At 39.7% G+C, this 26,680-nt stretch overlaps 1 protein-coding gene across 1 annotated transcript in view; it reads right to left on the reverse strand.

The window, feature by feature from the left end:
- The window catches only part of dnah6 (dynein, axonemal, heavy chain 6), a 351,317-nt gene extending 328,188 nt beyond the window's left edge, over positions 1-23,129 (reverse strand). Inside the window, exons 1-4 of the mRNA XM_059974878.1 lie at positions 23,051-23,129; positions 13,563-13,811; positions 4,135-4,320; positions 2,429-2,679 (exon numbers count right to left, since the gene is read on the reverse strand). Coding sequence (XP_059830861.1) covers positions 2,429-2,679; positions 4,135-4,320; positions 13,563-13,805 — 680 coding nt within the window. The 5' untranslated portion in view covers positions 13,806-13,811; positions 23,051-23,129. The remainder of the gene's footprint in view (positions 1-2,428; positions 2,680-4,134; positions 4,321-13,562; positions 13,812-23,050) is intronic.
- Positions 23,130-26,680: the final 3,551 nt, after the last annotated feature.

Below are 26,680 nucleotides of genomic sequence, written 5' to 3' on the forward strand. Positions count from 1 at the left end.
CTATTGATTATTACATAACCTACTGAGTACTTGCAGCACTTAGAAACATAGAAAACCTACAGCACAATATAGGCCCTTCGACCTACAAAGTTCTGCTGACCACATCCCTACCTTAGAAATTACTAGGTTTACCTGTAGCCCTCTATTTTACTAAGTTCCATGTTCCTAGATAAAAGCTTCTTAAAAGACCCTATCGTATCCACCACCACCGCCGTTGCCGACAGCCCATTCCACGCACTCACCACTCTCTGAGTAAAAAACATACCCCTGACATCTCCTCTGTACCTACTTCCCAACATCTTAAACCTGTGTCCTCTTGTGGCAACCATTTCAGCCCTGGGAAAAAGCCTTTGACTATCCACAGGAGCAATGCCTCTCATCATCTTGTACACCTCTATCAGGTCACCTCTCATCCTCCTTCGCTCCAAGGAGAAAAGACCAAGTTCACTCGATCTATTCTCATAAGGCGTGCTCTCCAATCCAGGCAACATCATTGTAAATCTCCTTGTAAATACCCTTTCTATGGCTTCCACATCCTTCCTGTAGTGAGGCAACCACAACTGAGCACAATACTCCAAGTGGGGTCTGATCAGGGTCCTATATAGCTGCAACATTACCTCTCGGCTCCTAAATTCAATTCCACAATTGATGAAGGCCAATACACCATACACCTTCTTAACCACAGAGTCAACCTGCACAGCTGCTTTGAGCGTCCTATGGACTCGGACCCCAAGACCCTCTGATCCTCCACACTGCCAAGAGTCTTACCATTAATACTTTATTCTGCACTTCTACAGCTATTTCAGCCATTTTATTATTGGACCATCTTTATGGTAATACAGCATAAATTTAATGTCTATATTAGTCAATGAAGGACGAAGTGAATGCTCGATAAATAAAGCATCCTAAGCAAAACCTAACTGAAATAGTTATTTATTTTAATTTCACCGTTTGGATTCACGTACACATTTATTTGATTATTAATAGATTTTCTTAGACATTTCTTATTTTAACTTAGATGATATTCTCTACTGTGCAGACAAAGGTGTTATGCCACATATTGTATCATATTGATAATTGAGATGGTGTCATGATAAAGTGACTGAAATGCCTTTTAAAATACTGCAAGTATTCACCCTGCCATTTAAAAATATTCCTTACCTATATTCAGGCCATGTCCAAGGCACATCATATCCTTGCATCAAATTTACTAATAAAGTGCCTGTGGAATTTGGGGGTTCGACACTCCCAAGTTAGAAATATTAATTTCCTGCCTTTTTAATTAAGACTCAGTTTATAATCAGTGCAGAGATGCCTGGTGTTATTGCTTGTAACAGTAAAGATTATCATGGATTAAGCAACAGTTTTGTACTATTGTTCCTTTGAGCCTACCATAATCCTCAAATTAAGATGGAAATTACTATAATCCATCTGTTCGAGAGTGCAAATCATGAACTTTTCTCTATCCTGGCAGGTTTTCAACTGTTTCTACTCAAAGCTTTGCTATTCAGACACAAAAAAAAACACATGCAGGGCACATAATTGACTGCTAGATTATGAGATACACAGAAATGTAATGAGTCAGTTATGGAAAAGTAAAAATAACATTATCTTCTTATTGTCTCCAGAAATGTTTCAAAATTGTTTAGGTACTGTGGGTTCAAAGGTTTTAAGTGCCAGAGGGATTCCGTTACAGGACAAAAAAAATCCTGAAACATACGCAAATCTCACCAAGATAGCTGAGAAATAGTTTATTAAATAAATTCATAAAAGCTGTTAGTAATGGTGACTATGACACTATGAAATTGTTGTAAATCTCATCTGATTCAGCAACGATCGTTAGGGAAAGAAACCTATCCCACTTAGTAGTCGATTCTGACCAGATTTCCAAAATGGTCTAATAAGCCACTCATTTTAAGGGTTACATTAAGAATGAGACATAAGTGTTGAGCATGCCACTGTTTAAAAATCTAGACTGACACTTGATTATCATCTTTCTGACTACAATTTTTAAACAAAGGCTTGTTGCTAGCAAGATGCCAAGCAAAAGAACATAAAAAAGGATCATGAGTGGTTCTCCCTCCTAATTTCTTCTGCTGATGCTGAACCAGAATGTGGGATCATTAATGCATAAAATGGGTGTTTCCAGTCAAATGTCTTATTTAAATTCCAACATTTCAACAACATAGCACTCATTCCAGTTGCATTGAAGAATCAACTCACATCAAATACTCATGTCTTTTTTGGGCACTTACTGTACCTTCAAAACACTCTTACTTGAGAAGAGATTGCTATTAAGTTAAAGTACTAGGAAATGAGATTTTTTTACAACTTCATGCAATTGGAAAGGTGATATCAAGAATTAGCATTTGACAGATTTAGTCATTTTAAGTAAAACATTAACCATGCCAAAAATTAAAGACTGTACCTCAAATTATAAAAATCATATTTAATTGAGTTTTTAGGAGCATTATAGCTCATGTATAAAAATCCCAGATGCTTATTTTTTCGAATAATTGAAACAATTTTTAATGGATCTTGAATGTTCTCCTTGATGACATCTTCTGCTGTCATATATGTCAGTTCTGGTGGTGAAATCATTCTCATGCATGAACTTGTTCTACACAGAGCAAGTGAAGGTGATGGTGGGGTTGGTAGTTTACATATGTTCATATCAATCTGAATAATATAAACAATTGGTTTAAAATTAAAATAGCACCATTCAATAACAAACAGAATATAACAGCAACTACCTCCTTTGACTTTCTAGAAATCATACATTAAATAATTTTGAGAATTTTGAGAATAAAAGAAATTCCCTATAACTTAATAAGCATTTTTAAGAGTTTCACTAAAAGACGCCTCTGCAAAAAAAAAATCAATTTTTTTGTTGAGACTAACTCATGCCTTGCCTTCCAAAGAAATTGATTCAGAGGACTGAATTCACTTGTATTGGACTGTTGAGCACTCCTAACAGACGAAATTAATTTCACATGTCAAACCTTCTGAGACTTTTTACTTAGAAGTAAACTTCCTGTCAGTTGCTTTTAACATTATTTTTCCTGCACATTTGAATTGTATAGTCTGTACAATTTGCCAGACTAATATTCCTGTAATTATTATAATTCGCAATCAGGAATTTCAGTCTACTCCACAATGAGAATTCGCTTCCGGTTTAGTCTGAAGTATTTTAAACTGTTCTATTGTAATGCATGGATGCAAAAAGGTTACATTTATATGGTTACATTTGGTTATGTCTACAAACACTGACATACACATTCAAGAGCCTTGCAGCGCATAGGCTCTTTGGACAACTGAGTTCCTGCTAACTATCAAGTGCCCATTTACACTAATTTTGCTCCAATCCTACTCGGCCCAAAATGTCAACTGTTTACTCTTTCTACTGATGCTGCCTGACTTGTTGAGTTCCTCCAGCATCTTGTGTGTGTGCTTGGATTTCCAGCATCTCCAGAATTTCTCATGTTTATTGTTTTATTCTTATTTTTATTCTCTCTACATTTCCATCAATTTCTCCCAGATGCTATTAATTTAAATAGGCCAATTAATGTACCACATATACTTCTTTCAAAAATATTCTTAATAATTTATTATGGAATGAATTTATCTTATCTCTTATATTTTTAATAATACAACATATTTCAATTTTCTTGCTTTCATCTTCCAGGGATTAATTTCTTACATATTCTGAAGAAAAGAAATGTCTATGAAAAGAACAGGAAAGTACATTTCTGAAGGCCCATAAATTGTTTAATAAAATATAATTATTTTTCTTTAATCAGCTTCAAGTTATAAGTAGATGCTCAGCAGTTGAAAGCATTAAACTATGGATTGCAGTAAACTGAGTACTGATCTACCACGGTAAGCTTTGCAAAGTTGGTAAGTGTGAAAGGTAGATTTTATTTTTCCAAAGGTATGGCCCAAAATTGGAAGGGGTTGTAATATATGCATGTCTTAAGCAGCAACTGGAAATAAATCATGCAAATGTCTTTCAGCTTTATAAGAGGTTATCTGTACACTTATTTGTGGAGATATTAAGGCAAAGTACATGAAAAGGAGCTTAAATGACAATTAAAAATAGAATGAAAGTGTATACTTGTACAAAGTTGATCAAACCTGTTTCTTAGGCACGTCAGGTTGGAGTTCTGGCAGCCGTTGGAAAGGTTTGACTGAATCGATAGTAGGTAGTGAACCTGTTGTTGGTGCACTTGGAGGTCGCCATCCTTCTTTTATCAACTGCTCTCTATTTTTTGCATAGATGTACTCTGGTTGACTGGAATCTTGAAAGTTCTTCAATATAGGCTGCAATTACACAACAGTTGTGTTAGAATAATTTTCTTTTAATGTAAGTTCATTTGCGCAGATTTAACAATGAAACAGTGACATTACATAGTAGCCACTGAGATCAATAGCTTCAATCATATATATCAATGGTCGAATACCATGCTTATTAACTGCCAAAATTCTGGCAAGCAACATGTTAATAACTAGCCATCTTAATCTTGTTCCCATTCCACAATTGAGATGTCTCTTATCAGTCTGCTCCATTGCCTGGATGAGGCCAAGGACAAAGGCCAAGCCAGAAAAAAATGCTGCCACCGAACAATGTGACCAAGGGTAATATCCTCCAGACAGTTCACAAAAATACTTTTACTTCATTCAAATATGGTTCTACTACTGTTGGAGTCTGTGATCTACTGTTCAGCATCTGTTATCTACAGTGCCTATAAAAGTACTGAACCCACACCCCCCATGAAGTTTTCTTGTTTTTACACTTTTATAGCATTGAATTATAATGGATTTAATTTGGCTTTTTTGACACTGATCAACAGACGAATACTGTGGTGTCAAAGTGAAAGCAGATCTCTACAAAGTGATCTAAATTAATTGCAAATACAAAACACAAAATAATTAATTGCATAATTTTCCCCCCTTTAATATGACACACCAAATCATCACTGGTGCAGTCAATTAGTTTTATAAGACAACATAACTAGTTAAATGGAGATCACCTGTGTGCAGTCAAGGTGCTTCAATTGATTGTAGTAAAAATACACATGCATCTGGAAGGTCCAAATGCTGGTGAATCAGCATTTTGGCAAAAAACTACACCATGGAGACAAAAGAACACTCCAAGCAACTCCATGAAAAGGTTATTGAAAAGCACAGGTCAGGAGATGGATACAAGAAAATTTACAAGTCGCTGAATATTAACTGCAGTACAGTTAAGTCAACCATGAAGAAATGGAAAGAATAGGGCACAGTTGAAAATCTGCCTTTAGCAGGCTGTCCTTCAAAACTGAGTGAGCGTACAAGAAGGGAACTAGTGACAGAGGCCATCAAAAGACCTGTGACAACTCTGGAGCTTCAGTGGCTGAGATGGGAGAGACGGCACATACAACAACAGTTGCCCAGGTACTTCACCAATTGCAGCTTTATGGGGGAGTGGCAAAGAAAAAGCTAGTTTTGGGGAAAAATAAACACACATGAAATCTTGGCTAGAATTTGCCAGATGGCATGTGGGAGACTCTGAAGTCAGCTGGAAGAAGGTTCTATGGTGTGATGAAACCAAAATTGAGCATTTGGCCATCAGACAAAAACTGTACATCATCAAAAACACACCATCCATACCGTGAAGCATGGTGGCAACTGCATCATAATGTGGGAATGCCTCACTGCAGCAGGCCCTGTAAGGATTGTGAAGGTAGAGGGTAAAATGAATGCAGCAAAATACAGGGAAATCCTGGGGGAAAACCTGATGCAGTCTGCAAGAGAACTGTGATGTGGGAGAAGGTTTGTATTCCAGCAAGACAATGACCCCAGGCATAAAGCCAATGCTACATGGGAATGCTTTAAAAACAACAAAGTTAATGTCCTGGAGTGGCTAAGTCAGAGTCTAGACTTCAATCCAACTGAGAATTTGTGGCTGGACTTGAAGAGGGCTGTTCATTCACAATCCCTATGCAATCTGACAGAGATTGAGCAGTTTTGTAAAAGAAGAGTGGGGAAAAATTGCAGCGTACAGACTTAACACTGTAAATGCTGCCAAAGGTGGTTCTGCTAAATACTGACTTGAAGGGGGTGAGTAATTATACAATTAGTGATTTTGTTTTAATAATTGTAACAAATTTAGGCCAATTTGTAGAAATTTGTTTTCACTTTGACACAAGAATATTTTCTGTTGATCAGTGTCCAAAAAAAAAGCCAAATTAAATCCACTGTATTCAATAAAAAATGAAAACTTCCAAGGGGGTGAACATTTTGTATAGAGACTATACATTTTGGTAGCGTGTTTTTGGGTTGATTGAGTGATCTGGTGTTTTGTTTCCTCAGAGAGTTCTGTGAGGCTTTGAGTGAAGCATGAGGCCTCGAGGCCAAGTAGACTGGAAATGAGGTGCAAGCCCATGATTGTCTCCATTTCTTGCTGATTAAAGCACAGAGGAAAATTGAAATCATTGAGGCGAGTGCAGAAGACAAGTGGGTGTTCTGTGCTGTCTACCAGCCTCTTGCTCACTGCTACCAGAAGAAGGTGTCTGCGTATGATGGTCTCTCTTGTTCACTCGATGCTCCTGAAGGAAGATCCCTGCATATGAATGAGTCCTCTCTCCCTCTGTGCTGTCAGAGGATGGTACTGCAGCATAATTTATTCAATGTGCTCTGTGGATTGGACTCTGTAATTCACATTATGATGTGTTTCTGTTTTCTGGTCACTCCTGTTTTCTTTTGTTACTATTTTGGGCAATTTTTGAATCGGGGCAGTCTGCAAAATAAGCAACAGAAGTTGAACTGAATAGGCCTGGACTCTATTTTTCTGTTTTATATTCTGTGTTTTTTTTTTTGCTGTTTTTTTTTTGTTGCTTTTCATGTGATTTTTTTTTGGTGCATGGGGGGGCAGTTTATGCTTCACTTTGCACACCTTTGATTGTTTTTCTTTACTTCATGACTGTGGACGAAGAAGAATCTCGGAGCTGTATGCTGCATACATACTTTGACAATAAATGCACTTTGAACAACACTTCATATTCTGCCTACAATTCAAGGTCATGAGAATAAAGTTCTCCAACTTCAGGTAAACTGCATCATCTATGTTCCTCTTCTCTCTCCTCCTATTCTATTCATTTCTCCTGGCTCTCACCATAGGTTTCATAACCCTGTTACTTTTCTTCCACCACCTATTCAATCACCCACATACTCCTGTCACAGGTTCCCATCCTTCACTGTTCTCATCTCCATCATTTGATTTCATGCTATGTCTTTCCCTCCTGTCAGATTCAATCATCTCCAACCCTTTGTCACCTCTACTATCACCTCCTAGCTTATGTTGCTTATTCCTACTTTCCCTTTCTCCATAGCTCTTACTCCAGCCCTTCCATCCACCTTTTATTCTGGCTATTACCCCTTAATATTTCAGAGCAGATAAAGGGTCTCTACCTGAAATGTTAACTCTTCATTTCCTTCCACAGATGCTGCCTGACCTAACAGCTTCATACAACACCCTATTTTTTGTTCCAGTTTGTAGTATCTGCAGTTGCTTGTGTTTCCAACCTATTAATTATAGTTCCTTTACAATAAGAATCTAGATTTCTGATCTAACTATCACTGATCTTAAATTTACAACATTCACTGCTTGTTTATAAAACAATGCAATTCAATGAAATTAACTTTTCAAGATTAATGTGACATTTGCACTGTTTTGGAAAACCATTTTGTTTTTCCATGTGTTATTACTTCAAGATTTTTAATTGCTATAGAAAAATGGAATTAAAGATGGTCATTTGGGCCTGTTTTGCTCCTCAGTACAATCAGTTGTCCTTTGCCCTGCTGAAAATTTTCAGTTTTTGCCCCATATCCCAGTATGTTTTTTTGTGTCTGTGTATCTAACTTCTTAAATACAGTATATTCAATTACTTTACTGTCTTCTGTAGCAGAAAATTCCATAGGCACATAACCTTTTGAGTGAAGAACTTTTTTCAATGCATATTTCAATGAGAACTTCTTTCATCTTTCTAAACACTAGTGAATCTCCTAGAAGGGCTAAAAGGATGCATTAGATCACTTGGCAGAGAATATTACAGAGAATCCAAAGATATTTTAAGTATATTTAGAGGAAAATGTGTAAGAGGGAAAGAATTGGGCTCCTCAAAGACCAAAGTGGAGATCTTTCAGTGGAACCACAGGATATGAGGAAGGTCATCAAAGGTTATTTCTCTTCTATTTTTACCATGGAGAAAGACATGAAAACTTCAGATCTTGAAATAGTTAATGGGGGCAACTTGGGGATAGTCAGCATTAAAGCAGCAAAAGTACTGTATGTCTTAGAATATATGAAAGTAGATAAATCTCCAAGGACAATCAGGTTTATTCAGAACACTGGAAAGCTAGAGAAGAAACGGAAGGAGCTCTGCGGAGATATATGCATCCCTGTTAGCAACAGGTGAAGTGCCAGAAGACTTGTAAATGGCTGATTCTGTGCCTTTATTTAAGAAATGCTGCAGATAAAAATTTGAGAACTGTAATCCTAACTTTGCTGGTAGGCAAATTATGTAGGAGATTTTGAGGGAAAGGTTACACAAACATTTGGAAAGATAGGTTGATTAGGGACAGTCAGCATAGTTTTGTCCATGAGAGATCACATCTCATGAATTTAATTGAGTCTCTTGAAGAGGGTAATCAAGAGAATTGTTGAGGGCAAGGTAGTAGATGTAGTCTATATGGACTTCAGTAAGCCCTCTGTTAAGTTTCCACGTGGTTTTCTGGTTTGGAACGTTAGATCAAATGGGATACAGGAAGACCTAGGAAGCAGAGAGTGATGGTGGAAGGTTGTTTTCAGACTGAAGGCCCATGACAAGCAGTGATCCCCAGGTCTGGGTGTCAGACAGTTTATTTGTTATCTATATCAGTGATTTGGATGAGAATGTACAGGTGTGATTAGTAAATTTGCAGTTGACACTCAAATAGAATATAGAACATTATAGCACAGCACAGGTCCTTTGGCCCTTGATGTCATGCCAAGCCTTCAACCTATTCTCAGATCAACCTAAACCTTCTTGGCCCTTTATTTTTCATATGTTTATCTAAAAGTTTCTTAAATGCCCTTAATGTATCTGACTCTATCATCATCCTTGACCACATGTTCCAAGCCCTCACCCATCCTTTATAATAAAACTTACCTCTGACATCCTCACTATACTTTCCTCCAATCACCATAAAATTATTGCCCCTCATATTAGACATTTCCACCCTGTGGAAAAAGTATTTGGCTATCAAATCTATCTATGCCTCTCATTGTTTTGTACACCTCTATCAAGTCACCTCTTATCCTCCTTCAGAGAGAAAATGTCTAGCTCATTCAACCATATCCTCATAAAATATGCTCTCTAATCCAGGTAGCATACTGCTTAATCTTCTCCGCACACTCCCTAAATCTTCCACATCCTTCCTATAATGAGGTGACTTGAGCTGAACACAAGTGTAGTCTAACTAGGGTTTTATAAGAACTCAACATTACTTCATGGCTCTTGAATTCAGCCTCTGACTAATGAAGGCCAATGCAGAATACACCACCTTAACAACCCTGTTAACTTTGACAGCAATTTTGGAGGATCCCTCTGTTCCTCCATACTGTTAAGAATCCTGCCATTACTCCTGCAGTCAGCCTTCAAATTCAACCTTCCGAAGTGAATCACTTCAAATTTTTCTGGGTTCAGCTCCACCTGCCATTCCTCAGCCCAGCTCTGCATCCTGTCAATGTCCTTTTGTAATTTATAACAACTTCTACACTATCCACAACTCTTGTTCTTCACATATGTGTAGAATCCCTTGGAGTTTTTCTTAATCTTACTAATCAAGGCCTTCCCATATCCCTTTCTAGCTTTCCCAAGACCATTCTTCAGCTCCTTCCTGGTTTGTAACCCTTGTCTAAACTTTAAGCATCTTTTTTTCTTCTTGACTAGATGTTCCACATCTTGTCAACCATAGTTCCTTCAACTTATGATCCTTCTCCTGCCTCAATGGGACAAACTTATCCAGAATCTCATGCAAGTGTGACATTTCTGTTGAGTATTTCCTTGAGTAGGTCTGTTTCCAATTTATGCTCTCAAGTTCCTGCCTAATAGCGTCATAATTCCCCTCCACCCCCCCCCCAATTAAATACTTTCCCATACCATCTGCAAACGTATCAACATCCTTGATAGACATGGTCAAAAAAGTTTGACAATGGCACTAAAAACAGAAGTTGACATGCTATGTTGTAGTTGTACAAGTAAGTGAGGTTGCATTAAGGAATACTATGATCAGTTTCATTCTTCTATTAGAAAGGTGCCATTAGGCTAGAGAGAGTGCGGAGGAGATTTGTGAGGATTTTGCCAGGCTCAAGAAACTGATTTATGGAGAGAGAATGAACAATTTGAAACTGTTTTCATTAAAGCAAATGTGGGTAATTTTATAGAGGTGTATAAAATTATGAGGTACATAGACAGAGTGAATGTGCACAATCTTTTTCCCAGAGTTGGAGAATCATGATTAGGGGATGTAGGTTTAAGATGAGAGGGGGGAGATATTAGAGGAATGCAAATAGCAACATTGTCACCAAGAGCCGTCAGTATATGGAATGAACTGTCAGAGGAAGTGGCTACGGCAAATACATTAACAACATTTAAAAGATATTGTGATAGGTGGATTGATACGAAAAGTTTAGAGAGATATGGGCCAAATGTGAATGTATAGTTTAGATGTAAATCTTAGTCAGCATAGACCAGTTTGGCCAAAGGTCCTGTTTCTAAGCTATATGACACTATAACTTTAATGATCATCTTAAAATGACTATTGTTCTATTCTAGGGGTCTGGTAAATCTTCATTTGTTTAATGACAAATATTCCTTTTCAGGTAAGAAGATCAAATACTCTGCATAATACTCCAAATATGGTCTTTTCACAGCATATATCATTTTTGGAAGATATCCTTGCACCTATATTCAAAACCTCTTGTAATAAACACCCAGATCCCTCTATTTTTGATAGATTTTCGAGCCTATCGCTGTTTAACTAATACTCTACATTTCTATTTTCATATTTAAGTGGATAACTCCATATTATACTGTGTTAGAGATTGTAAGACATGAGGCATCTTTCGCAAATTATGTGGATAGCAGGCATTAAAACAAATGAGAGCCAGTCCTTAAAACAAAACTGTTCAAATGTAAACTACAAAAGTAATCACTTGTAAAATTAAAATGACAGTTTTGGATGTAAATAGTAATGTTTGCAGAGCACAGACTATTGGCCCACAGCAAGAGGCTGCTCAAGAGATACTGTATGATTTTCAAACTGACGCGATCATGAGACATTCACATATGCATTTGCTAGATGTTTATTAGTTGACCTACATTAAACAAGAATCAGACTAAGTTATTTTGCCTCAGTATGACTGAGATCAAACATGGCCATGGGTATATTGCTCTATACATCATTACTTTGAATATTTGTGTACCCAGGAACACACCAACAAAGACAAAGCTATTGTAAATTAATTTTAACTTTGGTAAGATGAAGACAACAACCTGAGATTTACAGTACAAAGAACACAATACTGTCTCAATGATGAAAAAGCTGAAAAGTAGATTTGAGGCCCATGTACATTGTTTATTAAAATATGACAAACAGATATAGAAAATAATCAAACAATTCCAATGTAATATCATCCTATAAACCTTTAGAATTAGACTACAAGTCATGCAATCAATATATAGAGTGCTGTTTTGGCTGTAGTAGGAGTAGAGTGTGCAGTACTGGTCATCCAATTCTACGGAGTATACGTAAAGCATACTTGGACTCCGAAAGGTTAAATTAATAGTTTGCATAAACCAAGATGATATGCCCTGGAATTAGATACTTAAGATGTGATTGGACTGAAGTGTTCGAGATATTAAGAGAGACTAATAGGGTAGATGGAAGCAAATCTACTTTTGCTGGTTCAGGAGTCCAATACTGGGACCAGAAATTAATGTTAATTATCCTGAAATATTGACTCCCTTTCTGCTTCCACTGATGTCACCTGGCCTGCTAAATAATTTTAGTACATTTTTAGTTTAAATTTCTAAAATCCACACTATTTTGTTTTGAAGTTAGGACATAATACGTGGCAACTGATATTCAAATTCATTTAAAATCCATTTTAACATAGGTAAGATGAGGGCAGCCATTTGAGATTTGTTTCTTAAACAATGTCTTAGGCACACTGTAAAAACAAAGAAAGGTTATAATTAAAAGAAGCCAACAAAGATTCATCGAACTGTTTCCTTGCTGAAGGAGAAATACTCCCAAGAGTTTAGAAACCTGACAGGTCATGTCATTTGAACTGCGTGAAACTTGCTTGATACTAGTTAATAAATAAAGATTATTCTCACGGCTGGAAAAAAAAACAGAGCAAAGACACAGAAAAAGGAATTGAATATTTAGGACTGATGTAAGAAGAAATTTCTTTATTTGAAAGGTTGTGAATTTGTACAATTCAGTATTTTGAAGAATTATAAAAGTTCACAGCCATTTAAGTAAAGGAAGTCTTCTAATCTCAGTCCTGAATATTTAATTCTTTATTCTCTGACTACAATTCCGAGTTCTGATATCCCCAGCTATGGAAATCATCTTCCCTACTGGCCTATTTATTTCTGTTTTAATTGGTTCTGATGAAATTATCTTTCATTCTTCTGTACTCAAGAAAATATAGGCCCTGACTGCTCTATCTCCCTTCCTAAGACTGATCCAGTAACCAGGGTATTAATATGTTGGATCAGCTCCTATCTGATAATCAGCAGACCAGACCACATCAATGATGTTGGCTGATTACCTCATCACATTCTCTTTATAATACTTAAAACATAGAACAGTACAGCACAGGAACGGGCCCTTTGGCATGTAATATTAGCACCAACAATTTTGTCAATCTAATCCCGTCTTCCTGCACAATGGTTCACATCCATCTACTCCCTGCCAATTCATGTGTTTGTATAAATGCCTCTTAAATATTTCTATCATATCTGCTTGTACCAATTATTATGGTGTCAACTTATATGAACCTGCCAGCTCAATGTAAAAGACTTGCATCACAAATCTCCTTCAAAGTTTATCCTTCTCATCTTAAGACTTTTAGTATTTGACATTTCCACCCCGGGGTAAAGGTTTTGACTTGCTATTCTATCTATACCTCTCATGAGGTAACATACTTCTATCAGATTGCCCCTCGGCTTGCATAAATTATCCTCGTTTGTCCAACCTCTCCTTATAGCTAATATACTCCAATTCAGGCAGCATCCTGGAGAACATCTTCTGCACCCTCTGTGAAGCCTTCACATCCTTCAAATAATATTATGGTCCAAATAAGTGCACAATACTCCAAATATGGCCTAAACAAAGCTTCTTACTGCTGCAACATGTTACAGGATGTTTAAAATTATTTAGATTTACATCAATGCTATCATGTAACATGAATTAATTTATAGGTAATAGCTTTTGGATTCATGAAAAATACATAGAATATTCACACCTACCAATGGTTGCAATTTGACAGGCTGCTCTCTTGCAATTCTTTTCTCCTGTGCCTTTGTCTTCTGGCTAAACTTCAAAGCAAGAGGATTTGGACTCATCTGTTTAGGTGCTGTTGATATTAGTCTTTTTTGAAGTTGTGAAGGATCAATATCTGTATTGGGAGCAGTAAATTCATCCCCAAATCTTCTTCTTTTTCTTTTGAGATTTTTTGGCATACATGCAGATGTATTTGGAATATTTAACATTTTGAACTGTGAAAATAAGTTTGAAATATTACAAGCAATATCACAAAATTATAAGATTACTATGCTTCATTTCCTTTGTCAATGAAAATAAAAAGATTTTTTCAAAAGAGATTTTGATTAAAATACACTAAGTATTTTAATGTATTCAACATAATTAGGAATCTGATTTTCTCACACAGGTAACATCTTCTCTTGGATGAAGAAACAGGCAGATGTAAAGCAATAAAACAACCACTGCATTTGTAATAGGTTCACATTGTGTACAAATTGAAATTACAGTGTTAAATTTAAGAAACTGCAATGGATGTTTCCCAGCATGGCAATAACCTCCTGTCTCTATTGTCATGATCATTTGATATGTGTAATAAGAAGTGGCAGACATCTTCAAATTGTTTTAATGGGTATTTGAATTTAAGGACTCCACTGTTGTTTGACAAGAATCAAGACACTTCCCAATGAAGAGGAAAGAATGTTTATGGAATCATTGAAGTTCAGACCACCAAAAGTCTATAAAGACAATGGTTACATATATCAAGATGCTCCTTTTCAATTACAGCTCAGCATTTAGTACTATCATCCCCTCAAAACTAATCATTAAATTTCAAGACCTGGGCGTCAATACCCCCTTCTGCAATTGGATCCTGGATTTCCTCACTTGCAGACCCCAGTCAGTTCAGACTGGCAAAATCATCTCCTCTACAATCTCCATCAGAACAGAAGCACCATAGGGATCTGTGCTTAGCCCCCTGCTCTACTCGTTCTACACTTATGACTGGCTAAGTACAGCTCCAACACCATATACAAGTTTGCTGATAACACCACTTATGCGCCATATCAAAGATGGTGATGAATCAGCATATTGCAGGGAGATAGAAAATTTGGCCAAGTGATATAATAGCCACAACCTCTTACTCAATGTGAATAAGACCAAGGAATTGATTGTAGACTTCCGGAGAGGGAAACAAGAGGTCTATGAGCCAGTAATCTTTAGAGGATCAGAGGTGGAGAGGGTCAGTAACTTTATTTTCCTGGATGCCATTATCTCAGAGGACTTGTCCTGGACCCATCATATAAAAATAATCACAAAGGAAGCACCACAGTGTCTCTACTTCCTTGGGAGTCTGTGGAGATTTGGTATGTCATCTAAAACCTTGGCAAACTTTTGTAGATGTGCGGTGAACTACGTATACCTGTCTGGACATGCCCCCCCCCCCCCCTGCTGACTGCTCCTGTGGCTCCTCCCACAGACCCCTGTATAAAGGCAATTGGAGGCACAGCTCCTCCCTCAGTCTCCAGGATGTTGTGTGGTGGTCTCTTGCTGCTGACAGTGCTTTCTTCCAGCCAATAAAAGCCTACCTTGATTCACGTCTCCGAGACTTATTGATGGTGCATCAAGATGTTTGGTGTAAAACGTGTTGACTGGCTGCATTATGGCCTGGTATGGGAACATCAATGTCTTTGAGTGGAAAATCCTACAAGGGACAGTGGATTTGGCCTGGTACATCACAGGCAAAGCCCTCCCAATCATTGAGCACATCGGCATGAAACATTGCCATAGAAAAGCAGCATCAATTATTAAAGATCCTCACCACCCAGGCCATGTTCTTTTCTCACTACTGCTATCAGGTAGAAGGTACAAGTGTCTCAGGACTCACACCACCAGGTTCAAGACCAGTTACTACCCCTCAACCACCAGGCTCCTGAACAAAAAGGGGTAACTACACTCATTCTATTTCTGGTGTTCCCACAACTAATGGTCTTACTTTAAGTGCTCTTTATCTTGTTATTTCATGGCCTTTCATTTCATGTTATTTCATACTTGTTATTTATTGCTATTTACTTATATTCGCATTTGCACAGTTGTTGTTCATTGATCCTGTTTACAGTTACTGTTCTATAGATTTCCCGCAGGAAAAAGAATCTCAGAATTGTTTGTGGTGACATGTATGTACTCTGATAATAAATTTTTCTTTGAACTTGTGAAGTTTGATTAGATCAGATTTTTAGCTTTCTATGATGAAAATTTCAGTTTTATTGAATGAAAAAAGTTTTAGAAAAATATAAGGAAATTTCAAACTGACAACAGTAAGATAGGAGATAGCATGGATATTTTCAACGCTGTACTGGATGAGGAAGACCATTACAATCCATAGCAGCAATAATGGGAACAGTGTGATATCCTATTCAATCCTATCCACACTACTACCTATTCAGTTATTAATTTATACTTGCTAATCTTTGCTAGTTCATGGATAAGCAATGCCTCAGCACTTAAAACCCTCATTCCTATTTTCAAATCACCCTTTTGCTTTCACTACCTTAAAACTATAATCCTCAAATACATCTACACTCTTCCAATTCTAGTCCCTTGGTCATTACCCATTCTAATGATACCACAATTGGTGGTCACTCCAATGTCATTTCTTAACAAAACTTCCATATTGAATGCAAGGCCTTTGAGTGAATGCAGTTGTACATTGCAGGAGCATGGTAGATCTGCAGCTGTACATCAACTTAGATAATTAGCTACTTCTCTATTTTCCTGAGATTATTAGCTGCTTACGTTAGGCACCCCTGACTACTGATTTTCAGTCATAGCAGGGTACTTTTTCATCATTGATAGTGTAATAAGGCATGGTCCGTATGATGTTGACTATGCTCAGCTAAAACTCAAAAGAAGTATATCTAAGCATGATGCTGTTGTTTAGTAATTCCATCCTGGTTATTATTATTTCCATTTGTATATTTTTTTAGTATTGTGGACTTTATATCATACATTATAAGTCAACAATAATGGAAATATGCATCTGGAAATTAAAAAAATCCAGAAGAGAAAATGTTCTGATTCAATTCAGCCAGAATTAAAGAATCTGACCCATTAACTTTTCTTCCAAACTCTCCTCTTTATATTTGTGACACATTTTAACATTCTTTAAGACCCCCCTGGAGGGCAAAATCTATTTTTGTGACATTTTCATATGCACAGGATATATATGGTGCAGGTAAGCAGGACTTTGTAGGAATATCACTTTTACAGAAAAGTGGAAGGGATTTTGAAAGAAGAGAATTAAAACTATAATGACTAACAGTAACAAACAAGAACAAAGATAAGTGCTTCAGTAGCACGTGGTCTATGCATAGACTAAAACAGATGTCATGATATGAAAGTTTATGTTCTTAGTGAAGAAAATAATAGAAAAGAAATCATTCAATGGAAGACTAAGATTAGGAATGGCTTGGTTCATTGTGAATTGTAATCTCAAGAATTAAGTTTTGGGAGCAGAGAATAATTTCATCATTTCAGAGAATAATTGCATCAACAATTAATTTTAGAAAATTTATATTTATCTTATCTAAAGACCAGTAAATGAGTGTGATAAGTGATAGGTTTGAGTCAGAAAGGACATAATTTGTCACTCAGTCTGTGATGGTGTGGAAGGTAACAGCTTAATGCTGGTGAAAGAGTTTATATTTGACCTCTGTAAGATTGAGGTTAGTTAGTCAGATGAAAATAGCATCACTCTTTCTGGCAAGTTTAACAAGACACACAATCAGTATTTCAGAAACAGCTTCTTCCCCTCCACCATCAGATATCCAAACAAACAATGAATCTCTGAAGACTCCCTCAATATCTTTTCCCTCTCTTTTTGCACTACTAATATATATATATATCTTACTGTAATTTATAGTTTTATTACTATGTTTTTGCAAAGTACTGTTGCCACAAAACAACAAATTTCATGACATATGCTGGCGACATTAAACCTGATTCTGATTCTAATGATCTGAAGGACCCCTGGAATCTCAGAGGAATTTAGGGCTGATGGAGATCATAGAGATAAAGGGGGAAAAAAAAGAGTTGTTGGAAAAGGATGAGAAGTTTATCAATCAGCTGCTGTTTAAACAAGAAGCATTTAAGGCTTTGGCTCCTCCCCTTTCTTATTTAAACTACAGATGTCCAATTCTATACACCTTCACCCCACCCCCCACCACCAGGAAGGCCTCAAAGCTCTCCGTTTCTTTCTGGACACCAGACCCAACCAGTTCCCCTCCAGCGCCATTCTCCTCCGCCTAACAGAACTTGTCCTCACTCCAAATAATTTCTCCTTCGGTGTCTCCCACTTGCTTCAAACAAAAGGGGTAGCCATGAGCACTCGCATGGGTCCCAGTTATGAATGGCTGATGTTGGCGGCTATGTGGAACAATCTAGGTTCCAAGTCTACACTGGCGACCATCCTGCACTTTTCCTATGCTATATCGATGATTGCATTGATGCTACTTCCTACACCCGTGCTGAACTCGCCAACTTCATTCACTTTGCCTTCAGCTTACACCCTGCCATCAAATTTACCTGGTCCATTTCGGACACCTCCTCCCCTATCTCAATCTCACTGTCTCTATCTCCGGAGATGGCAGCATATCCACTGATGTCTATTATAAACACACTGACTTTTACAGCTACATGGACTATACCTTGTTCCACCCTGTTATTTGTAAAAATGCCATCCCTTTTCTCAATTCTTCTGTCTCTGCCGCATTTGCTCTCAGAAGGAGGCTTTTTATTCTAGAACGAAGGTGATGTCCTTTTTCAAAGAAAGGGGCTTCCCTTCCAACACCATCAATGCTGCCTTCAGCCATATCTCTTCCAACTTACACACGTCTGCTTTTACCCCAGATTCCCGGGATAGGGTCAGGGGCATGTCTATGGAAAATAGCGCCTATGGCAAACTCTGAAATTGCGCCCCTGTCCAAACATCTGACACTCATCTTTTGGATAACTTTACCATAATATCAGCTCAAAAATACAAGTCAAGCTCATTAATCTTGTAATTAACAAATTATGGCAATGCATGAAAATTATAACTGCACCTTCCTTGCTTTCAGAGATGCAAACTGGTCTATGATGTGATCAAAGTCAATTTTTTCAGATTCTTCTCAACCTACACTCAGCAGAACAAGATCACAGAGTCTGCCTTGACTTATGGAGGCTCTCAAATACCAAAGTATTAGTTTTAACTTGCTGAATGATCTCTTACAGCTGGCGATGGAAACTGTGATGGTTAGCATTATCTGAATAGCAATGTAAAGATTGGGGAAGACGATCTCATCTCATACTGAACAATAAATTCAATAAACAACAAATAAACTATAAAATAAGACCTCTTCAAGTCTTGATATTTTCATGTTGACCCGCCTTGATAGCAACATTCTGCAATCCAAAATTTCTTCATATAGCTGCTATCCATCAACATCAGAGCTGTACAATGTGCCCAAATTTTCGCACTTCTTCTTTAGGTTGTTACTGTCAGCGATGGAACACAGTCCCTTGACAGTGAGAAGGAACCCAAACTTGGCATCAGTGCCATGCAAACGAGTGAACCTTCCGTCTATTTCTCTGTGAAGACGATCGAGTGTTCCCTTCATGACTCTTTCCATTTCCTCTATAGCTGTTAACCCAGTGCCTCTCAAGTTCTCATCAGCCATTCGTCTTTGATATCTTTCAACTTCAATATTCCATTCTTGACAGAGACTGACCCATTCTTCGAGTGACTCACTTACCAACAGTTATCTTTCATCATAAAAATTATCTTGGAGGGCTTTCAAATCCAGGGCAGCATTGTGGAATTTCATGCTAGGATCCTGTAGCCTCTTTTGAATATGGTCAATGTGAATGAGTACTTTGTTCCAAAATCCTAGCAAAATCAGAAAATCATAACTCAACATGCGGTTGTATAGCTGCCTTGTGTCACTTCATGTTTCACTGGTCTCATTTTCATTGTCTATCATGTCCTGGAGAACTTGAAGTATCTCCTCAAGGTACTTGTTGATGGGCTTCACTGCTTCAGTCCTTGCACCCCAACTGGTTTTGGACTCTGACTTAACAACCACAGGCACAGTGTTTTTCCCAGCACTGTGTTGAACCAAAGAAAAACACGTAGAGAGCTTCAATGGTTCCAAAAAACGTGACTATCATTGTATCCTGCTTGGCTGCATGTACACCCAAGTTGAGTGAGTGATTGTCACAATTCGCGAACACTGCCAGATTGTTTTTCTCACTTATTCTTTGATGACCACCACTTCTATGTCCAACCATCACAGTAGCGTTGTCATAGCACTGTGACCAACAATCTTGTAGCTCCATTTGATCCTTCTCTAGCTGTTTCAAGATGTCTTCAAACAAGCTCTCAGCATCCTTCTGGCTTATCTGGATAAAACCAAGGAAGGACTCTCTAACACAGACAGCTTTCCTCTCAAAATCAACTTCCACATACCTTACTGCTTCTGACATCTCCTCCCGGTGTGCCTGATCATGAGTTGACTCAAGTCAAAATTAAGACCATAGTACTTGGGTTTATGAATGCTTCTCAGTAAGCTCTGGAAAACAGTGGATGCCATCATGTGGATGAATTCATTCTGGACACCCGGTGGAAGATGTGGATCCAGGATGAATTTCCAAATGAGTGAGGTGTTCTTTTATTAGAGTCAAAGATGGCCAGTTGTTTCAGTAAACCAAAGAAATTTCCCACATTGGAGTCATCGTCTAGCTAAAGTGACTCAGTGTCCTCGCAAAGCCAGGTTCTGAGTCGCAAGGAATTTTATGCAGTGAAGGATTCTCGTCAAGATATTACACCACTTCTGCTTTTCCTTCTCAATCTGTGACTGAAATACTGTGTCAATAACTCCTCTGTTTCCAGTTTCCAGCTAAATTTCTTTCCATTTCTTTCCACTGTGTGAAGCATTCACGATGATTCTTGACATTTTCATGAACACTAATCCTTTCAGGCGCTTTCCACTGGTTGAATCCACTTTCCTGCTCCAATGAGGATTGATGGTCTGACCGGGAATAGAGAAAATAACAGATACAAAATGCAGACTTTTTAGAAGGGGAGTAGACCAGCCATGAGCGAGTCACTTCCTCATCACGATCATTTCCCAATTTCCTCTTGAACCAAGTTTTGTTCATTTAGTGGTTATTTGTTAGTTGGAAAGGCCCCTCACTGATCTGGAAATGCTTTGAACCCAGCTTTATTATTTCTGTTTTCAATGCGTCAGGCACAATTGCTTTTCCAGTTTCCTTGTTGAACTACAGAAGTCCAATGTCATGCTGTTCAATCACTTCTGGTATGACAGTTTGAGGCTCTTTGACACCATCCAGTTCACTAGGTTCAGTGTTGTCAGGTTCAATCTCGTCAGGTAAAATCTCATCAATAAACTCAACATCACCACCACCACCATTGTCTTCCCCTCCTGTCATGTCCACGTTCTCTGTGGCAGCCTCACTCTTAATCTTGTCATATTCGAATTTATCTGACTTGACTTCCTCCTTCGCTTGTGATGCATTTGTACTTGATCCACCTTCAGGTGCTAACAAACTTGAAGCAGGTGCAGGCAACTCCATGGAACGTGTCAAACTACTTGTTCTGGGCTTTTCAAAGAAGGCCATGAAGAACTTCCTTGACTTCTTGGCTTCCTCCAACCCCAACTTTCATTTCTTCTGTCCTTCAGCTCCACTTTCCTCCTTCTTTGTGAAGAAACATTTTATGGTGTTCTTAAACAATGCTCTGAAATAAGGCCATCCTAGTGCTTCTCACCCATGATAATCAAAGACAGATCATAGATCTGAAGAAAATTCTTTTTTCACTGTCCGAGGAAACAATTAATAGAAACTGCTCAGAGGCACCCCCCTTCAAGTGGCGCCCAGGGCATGTGCCATACCTGCCATAACTTAGGTACACCACTGGATAGGGTTCCTCTTGTCCTTACCAACCACCCCACCAGCCTCTGCATCCAGGACATAAGTCTCCAAAACTTACGCCACCTGCAACGGGATCCCACCACTAAACACATCTCCCCCCCTCCCCCCACTTTCTTCAGGGATCATCACTCCCTACATGGCTCCCTTGTCTATTCATTCCTCCCAACTGATCTCCCTCCTGGTACTTATTCTTGCAAGCAGAACAAGTACTGCACCTGCCCCTACACCTCCTCCCTCACTACCATTTAGAGCCCTAAATAGTCCTTCCAGGTGAAGCAACACTTCACCTGTGAGTCTGTTGGGTTCATATACCGTGTCAGGTTCCGCCTCTTGTATATTGGTGAGACCCGACGTTGATTGGGAGACTATTTCACCGAACACCTACACTCCATCCACCAGAAAAAAGTGGGATCTTCTACTGGCCATTTTAATTCCACTTCCCATTCCAAAATGTTAATCCATGACCTCCTCCGTGATGAGGTCACACTTAGGCTGGAGGAACAACACCTTACATTCCTTTTGGGTAGTCCTCAACCTAATGGCATGAACATTGTTTTCTCTAAGTTCCGGTAATGTGCCCCCCCCCCTTCACCATTTCCCATCCGCTTTTCCCTCTCTCACCTTACCTCCTTGCCCAACCATCTCATCCCCCTGGGGCTCCTTCCCTATTTTCTTTCTTCCATGGCCTTCTGTCTCTTTCCCCAATCAACTTCCCAGCACTTTACTTCATCCTTTCTCTTCCCTGTTTCACCTATCACATTGTATTTCTTTCTCCCCTCCCCCCACCTCTTAAATCTACTCAGCGTTCCCCCCCCCCCCCCCCCGTGCTGCCAAAGGATTTCGGCTCGAAGCGTCGACCGTACTCTTCTCCTAGACGCTGGCTGGCCTGCTGAGTTCCTCCAGCAGGCACAATTAAGGCCAGAAGGTACAAAGGTAGTACTTGAACAGAGGCTGGTGCAAATTAAATTATCCGCAACAACACTTTGAAAGACTGGCGTGTTTATAATTGCGAAAGCAATAGGGGATGGCTGTGAATACTTTGGATATCAAGTCTGTATGTAAGAATGGCATACGATAGCATGAATGGAAGAGAATTTTAACAGGATATGGGCAAAACAAACGGGGAAGTCTAGCAATGATAGGAGGTAGTAAAGGTGTTCTTCATGATACCATGGGCACCTGCCCAGCAGTCATTTCGGGAGTCACCCAAAGAAACAGGCCATTAGGTCCATCCTAATCATGAACCACCCATCTATATTAATCCCATAATTTAGTCCTTGATCTTTGATTCAAATGCTTCCCTAATGCTTCTTAAAGTGGACAGAATGTGGCCAGACCGGAGCTATTCTGCGTACAGAGCGTCCCGGCAGGTGTGTTTTAGTGTCCAGGCCGGAGCCAGGTTTCCGTCAGCAACGACAGAATGAAGCAGCTAACCCCCGGACCACTTCAACCTCCTGCCTGTGCTGTTTACCCACGCTGCTTGCCTTACCGAAGTCTGGTTTCAGGAGCCCACGACCGGCTCCCAATCCTTCCCGGCTCCGGTTTGTTTTCCGTCGCTAGGCAACGGGGTAGACCGGTCTCCCACAAAGCAGCGCGCCACCGGGGGGCGGGACGGAGCGCGGCGGGACGGAGCGCGGCGGGACGGAGCGCGGCGGGCCGGCGGGCGGGCCGGCGGGCGGGCGGGCGCGAGCAGAGGCTCTCGCCGGGTGAGCTCCGACTCTGGGCGCCGTCAACTCTCGGTGGCGAGTCGGATAGCGGACGATGGAAGTCTGAAATTTTAGTCGGAAACGGGAGCGGGTTTCTTCTCTGGGGATGCAGAGTCTTTGGCATTATCTTATCCCGTAAGGTTGTGGAGACTCCATTTTCATGGAGGTACATACAATTATTAGTCGCAGGAATGGGATGTGCAGTGGTATCGAGTACAGAGGGGAGATGAGACAAATATTTTCACCCAGAGGATGATGGGGATCTTTTCCATCCCTTCACCCAGTGAACTCACTGCCTGAAAGGAGTGGAGAGACATGAACCTTCATCGCGATTCATAATGTACGCTTAAATAATCGTCACTTGCAGGACTGTGTACCCAGTGCTGGAGGTTCACGAGGTTATTCAGCTCTTTTTTGAGTGACACAGACGCGCATCAAGGTATCCTGTATCATATTTTGATTCTAAGAAAACTGTAATAATTATCTTAAGAGGCACAAGCAACACACACAAAATGCTGGAGAAACTCATCAGGCCAGGCAGCATCTATGGGGGGAAAAAGGCACAGTAGACGTTTCGGGCCGATACCCTTGGCAGGACTGGAGTAAAAAAGATGAGTAGATTTAAAAGTTGGGGAGGGGAGAGAGAAACACAAGGTGATAGGTGAAACCAGGAGGGGGAGGAATGGAGTGATGAACTGGGAAGTTGATTGGTGAAACAGATACAAGGCTGGAGAAGGGGGAATCCAATGGCAGTGAACAGAAGGCCATGGAAGAAAGAAACGGAGGAGCTCCAGAGGGAGGTGATGGGCAGGCAAGGAGATAAGTTGAGAGAAGGAAAAGGGGATGGGGAATGGTGAGGGGGAGTGGTTCTGGGTTACTGGAAGTTTGAGAAATCAATGTTCATGCCATCAGGTTGGAGGTAACCCAGATAGAATATAAGGTGTTGTTCCTCCAACCTGAGTGTTGTCGCATTGCAACAGTAGAGGAGGCCATGGATTGACATATAAGATGGAAAGTAGAATTAAAATGGGTGACCACTGGGAGATCCCGCTTCTTTGGGTAGATGGAGTGTAGGTGCTCAATGAAATAGTTTCCTAATCTACACTGGGTCTCATCAATGTACAGGAGGCTGCACTGGGCACAGTATCTGACCCAACAGACCAGCAAGTGAAGTGTTGCCTCACCTGGAAGGACTTTTTGGGGCCCTGAATGGTAGTGAGGGAGGAGGTACAGGGTTGGGTGTAACATTTGTTCTGCTTGCAATGTTGAGTGCCGGGAGGGAGATCAGTGAAGAGGAACAAATGGACAAGGGAGTCTTGTAGGGAGTGATTCATGCAGAAAGCAGGAAGTGGGTTTGAGGGAAAGATGTGCATGATGGTGGGATCCCATTGAAGATGGCGAAAGTTCTGGAGTGTTATGTGCTGGACATGGAGGCTGGTGGGGTAGTAGGTGAGGATAAGAGGAACCCTATCCCTGGTAGTTTGGCGGCATGATGGGGTAAGAACACATATGAAATGGAAGAGATGCGGTTTGAGGGCAGCATTGATGGTGAAGGAAGGGAAGCCCCATTCTTTGAAAAAGGAATACATCTCATTTGTTCTAGAATGAAAAGCCTCATCCTGAGAGCAGATGCGGTGGAGATGGAGGAATTCAAAGAGGAGCTGGCATTTTTACAAATAACAGTTATAGTCCAGGTAGCTATGAGAGTCCAAGAGTTGATAATAGACATTAGTAGATAAGCTATCTCCAGAGATAAAGACAGTGAGATCGAGAAAAGGGAGGGAGATGTTGGAAATGGACCAGGTAAATTTGAGGGCAGGGTGTAAGTTGGCGGCAAAGTTGATGAAGTCAACAAGCTCAGCCTGGACGCAGGAAGCAGTCATTGATGTAGTGTAGGAGAGTTGGGGACAGACACCAGTGTAGGCTTGGAACAGTCTCTGTTCCACATAACGGACAAAAAGGAAGGCATCGCCTGGACCCATGTGAGTGCCCTTGGCTACACCTGTTTGAATTAAGTGGGAGGAGCTAAGGGAGAAATTATTAAGAGTGTGGACAAGTTCCACCATATGGAGGAGGGTGGTGGTGGAGGAGAACTGGTTGGGTCTGGTGTTTAGAAAGAAGCAGAGCTTTGAGGCGTTCCTGGTAGGGGAAGGAGGTGTATAGGGACTGGATATCCATACCGAAAATAAGACAATGGGAGCCAGGGAACTTGAAATCATAAAAGATCCAGAGCATTTGAAGTGTCATATGTGAAGAGGCTCAATGTCAAATTTTGTTTGTCAATGTACCTGATCAAGGCTGTCAAAACCAACTAGGCACTTGATCATGCTATCACTAAGTGTTGTTGGCCAGAAAGAATTAATCTACAAATCAGTGAAAAGGAATGAGGCAAGGACAGTGGAAATAAACAAAGCAAATGTATTTATTCCTGCCATGTGGTTGCAGGAATGGAGGGAGTCATTTTCTTCAATTTTTCCTGCAGCTGCCATTTTGTGAACTCCAGTGAACTCGTTCTTGAGTTTATAAAAAAAGTGTGCCGTATAGCTTGACACATGGGCTAAGAATGGTCCTGCACTGCCCTTGGCCTTGCTGGTAAGCTGGTAAACACTGGCTGAGCATTGTTGGAAGAAACCGTTAATCAAAGGTGCTTGAGAGATTCAGTATAACAGATATTCTTCCTCTATTAATTAGCATTCTTATTTCTACTGGATTTAAGAAATCCCCTCTATTTGTCTAACTGAATGCAGCTTCATTGGTGATATGGAGCTAAGTTCCATATGGGGCAAAGCAGCCTGTTTGATTGGGACTCTGTGCACCACCCAAACAATCGTTTCCTCTACCAACAGTACACAGTAGCTGTAGTGAACACAATGTACTAAATGCAAGGTCGTTATTCACCTGGGTACTCCTGACAACTCCTCTAAATGTACATTCTCTGCCTCCAGGGAGGATAAGGTAAGGACAAGAACAAGAGACTCAGGGAAAGGCATCAGTTTCAGATTCCCTTCCATGATGCACACTGTCTTGAAAATATATTGCCATTCCTTCATTGTCAGTTGGTTTAAAGTCATTTCACAGTGCATTGAGGCAGAACAAGGTGGAACAATAACAATGCAGAATAAAGTATAACAGCTACATGGAAAGAGCAGTGCAGGTATACAATAAAGTGCAATATCATAATGAGGCCAAAAGTCCAATTTACCATACTAGGGAATTATTTAATAGTCTTATAACAGCAGGAGAAACTGTCTTCAAGACTGGCAGTACATGCTTTCAGTCTTTTATACGTTCCATTTGATGGAAGAGGGGAGAAAGAGAATATCCAGGGTGGCTAGTGTTTGTGATTTTGCTGGCTACTTTACTGAGGCAATATTGCACTGAAAAACAGAATAATACTTCAACTGTTGAAAGGA

This window comes from Hypanus sabinus, chromosome 7 (genome assembly GCF_030144855.1).
Source record: "Hypanus sabinus isolate sHypSab1 chromosome 7, sHypSab1.hap1, whole genome shotgun sequence".
Taxonomy (NCBI): domain Eukaryota; kingdom Metazoa; phylum Chordata; class Chondrichthyes; order Myliobatiformes; family Dasyatidae; genus Hypanus; species Hypanus sabinus.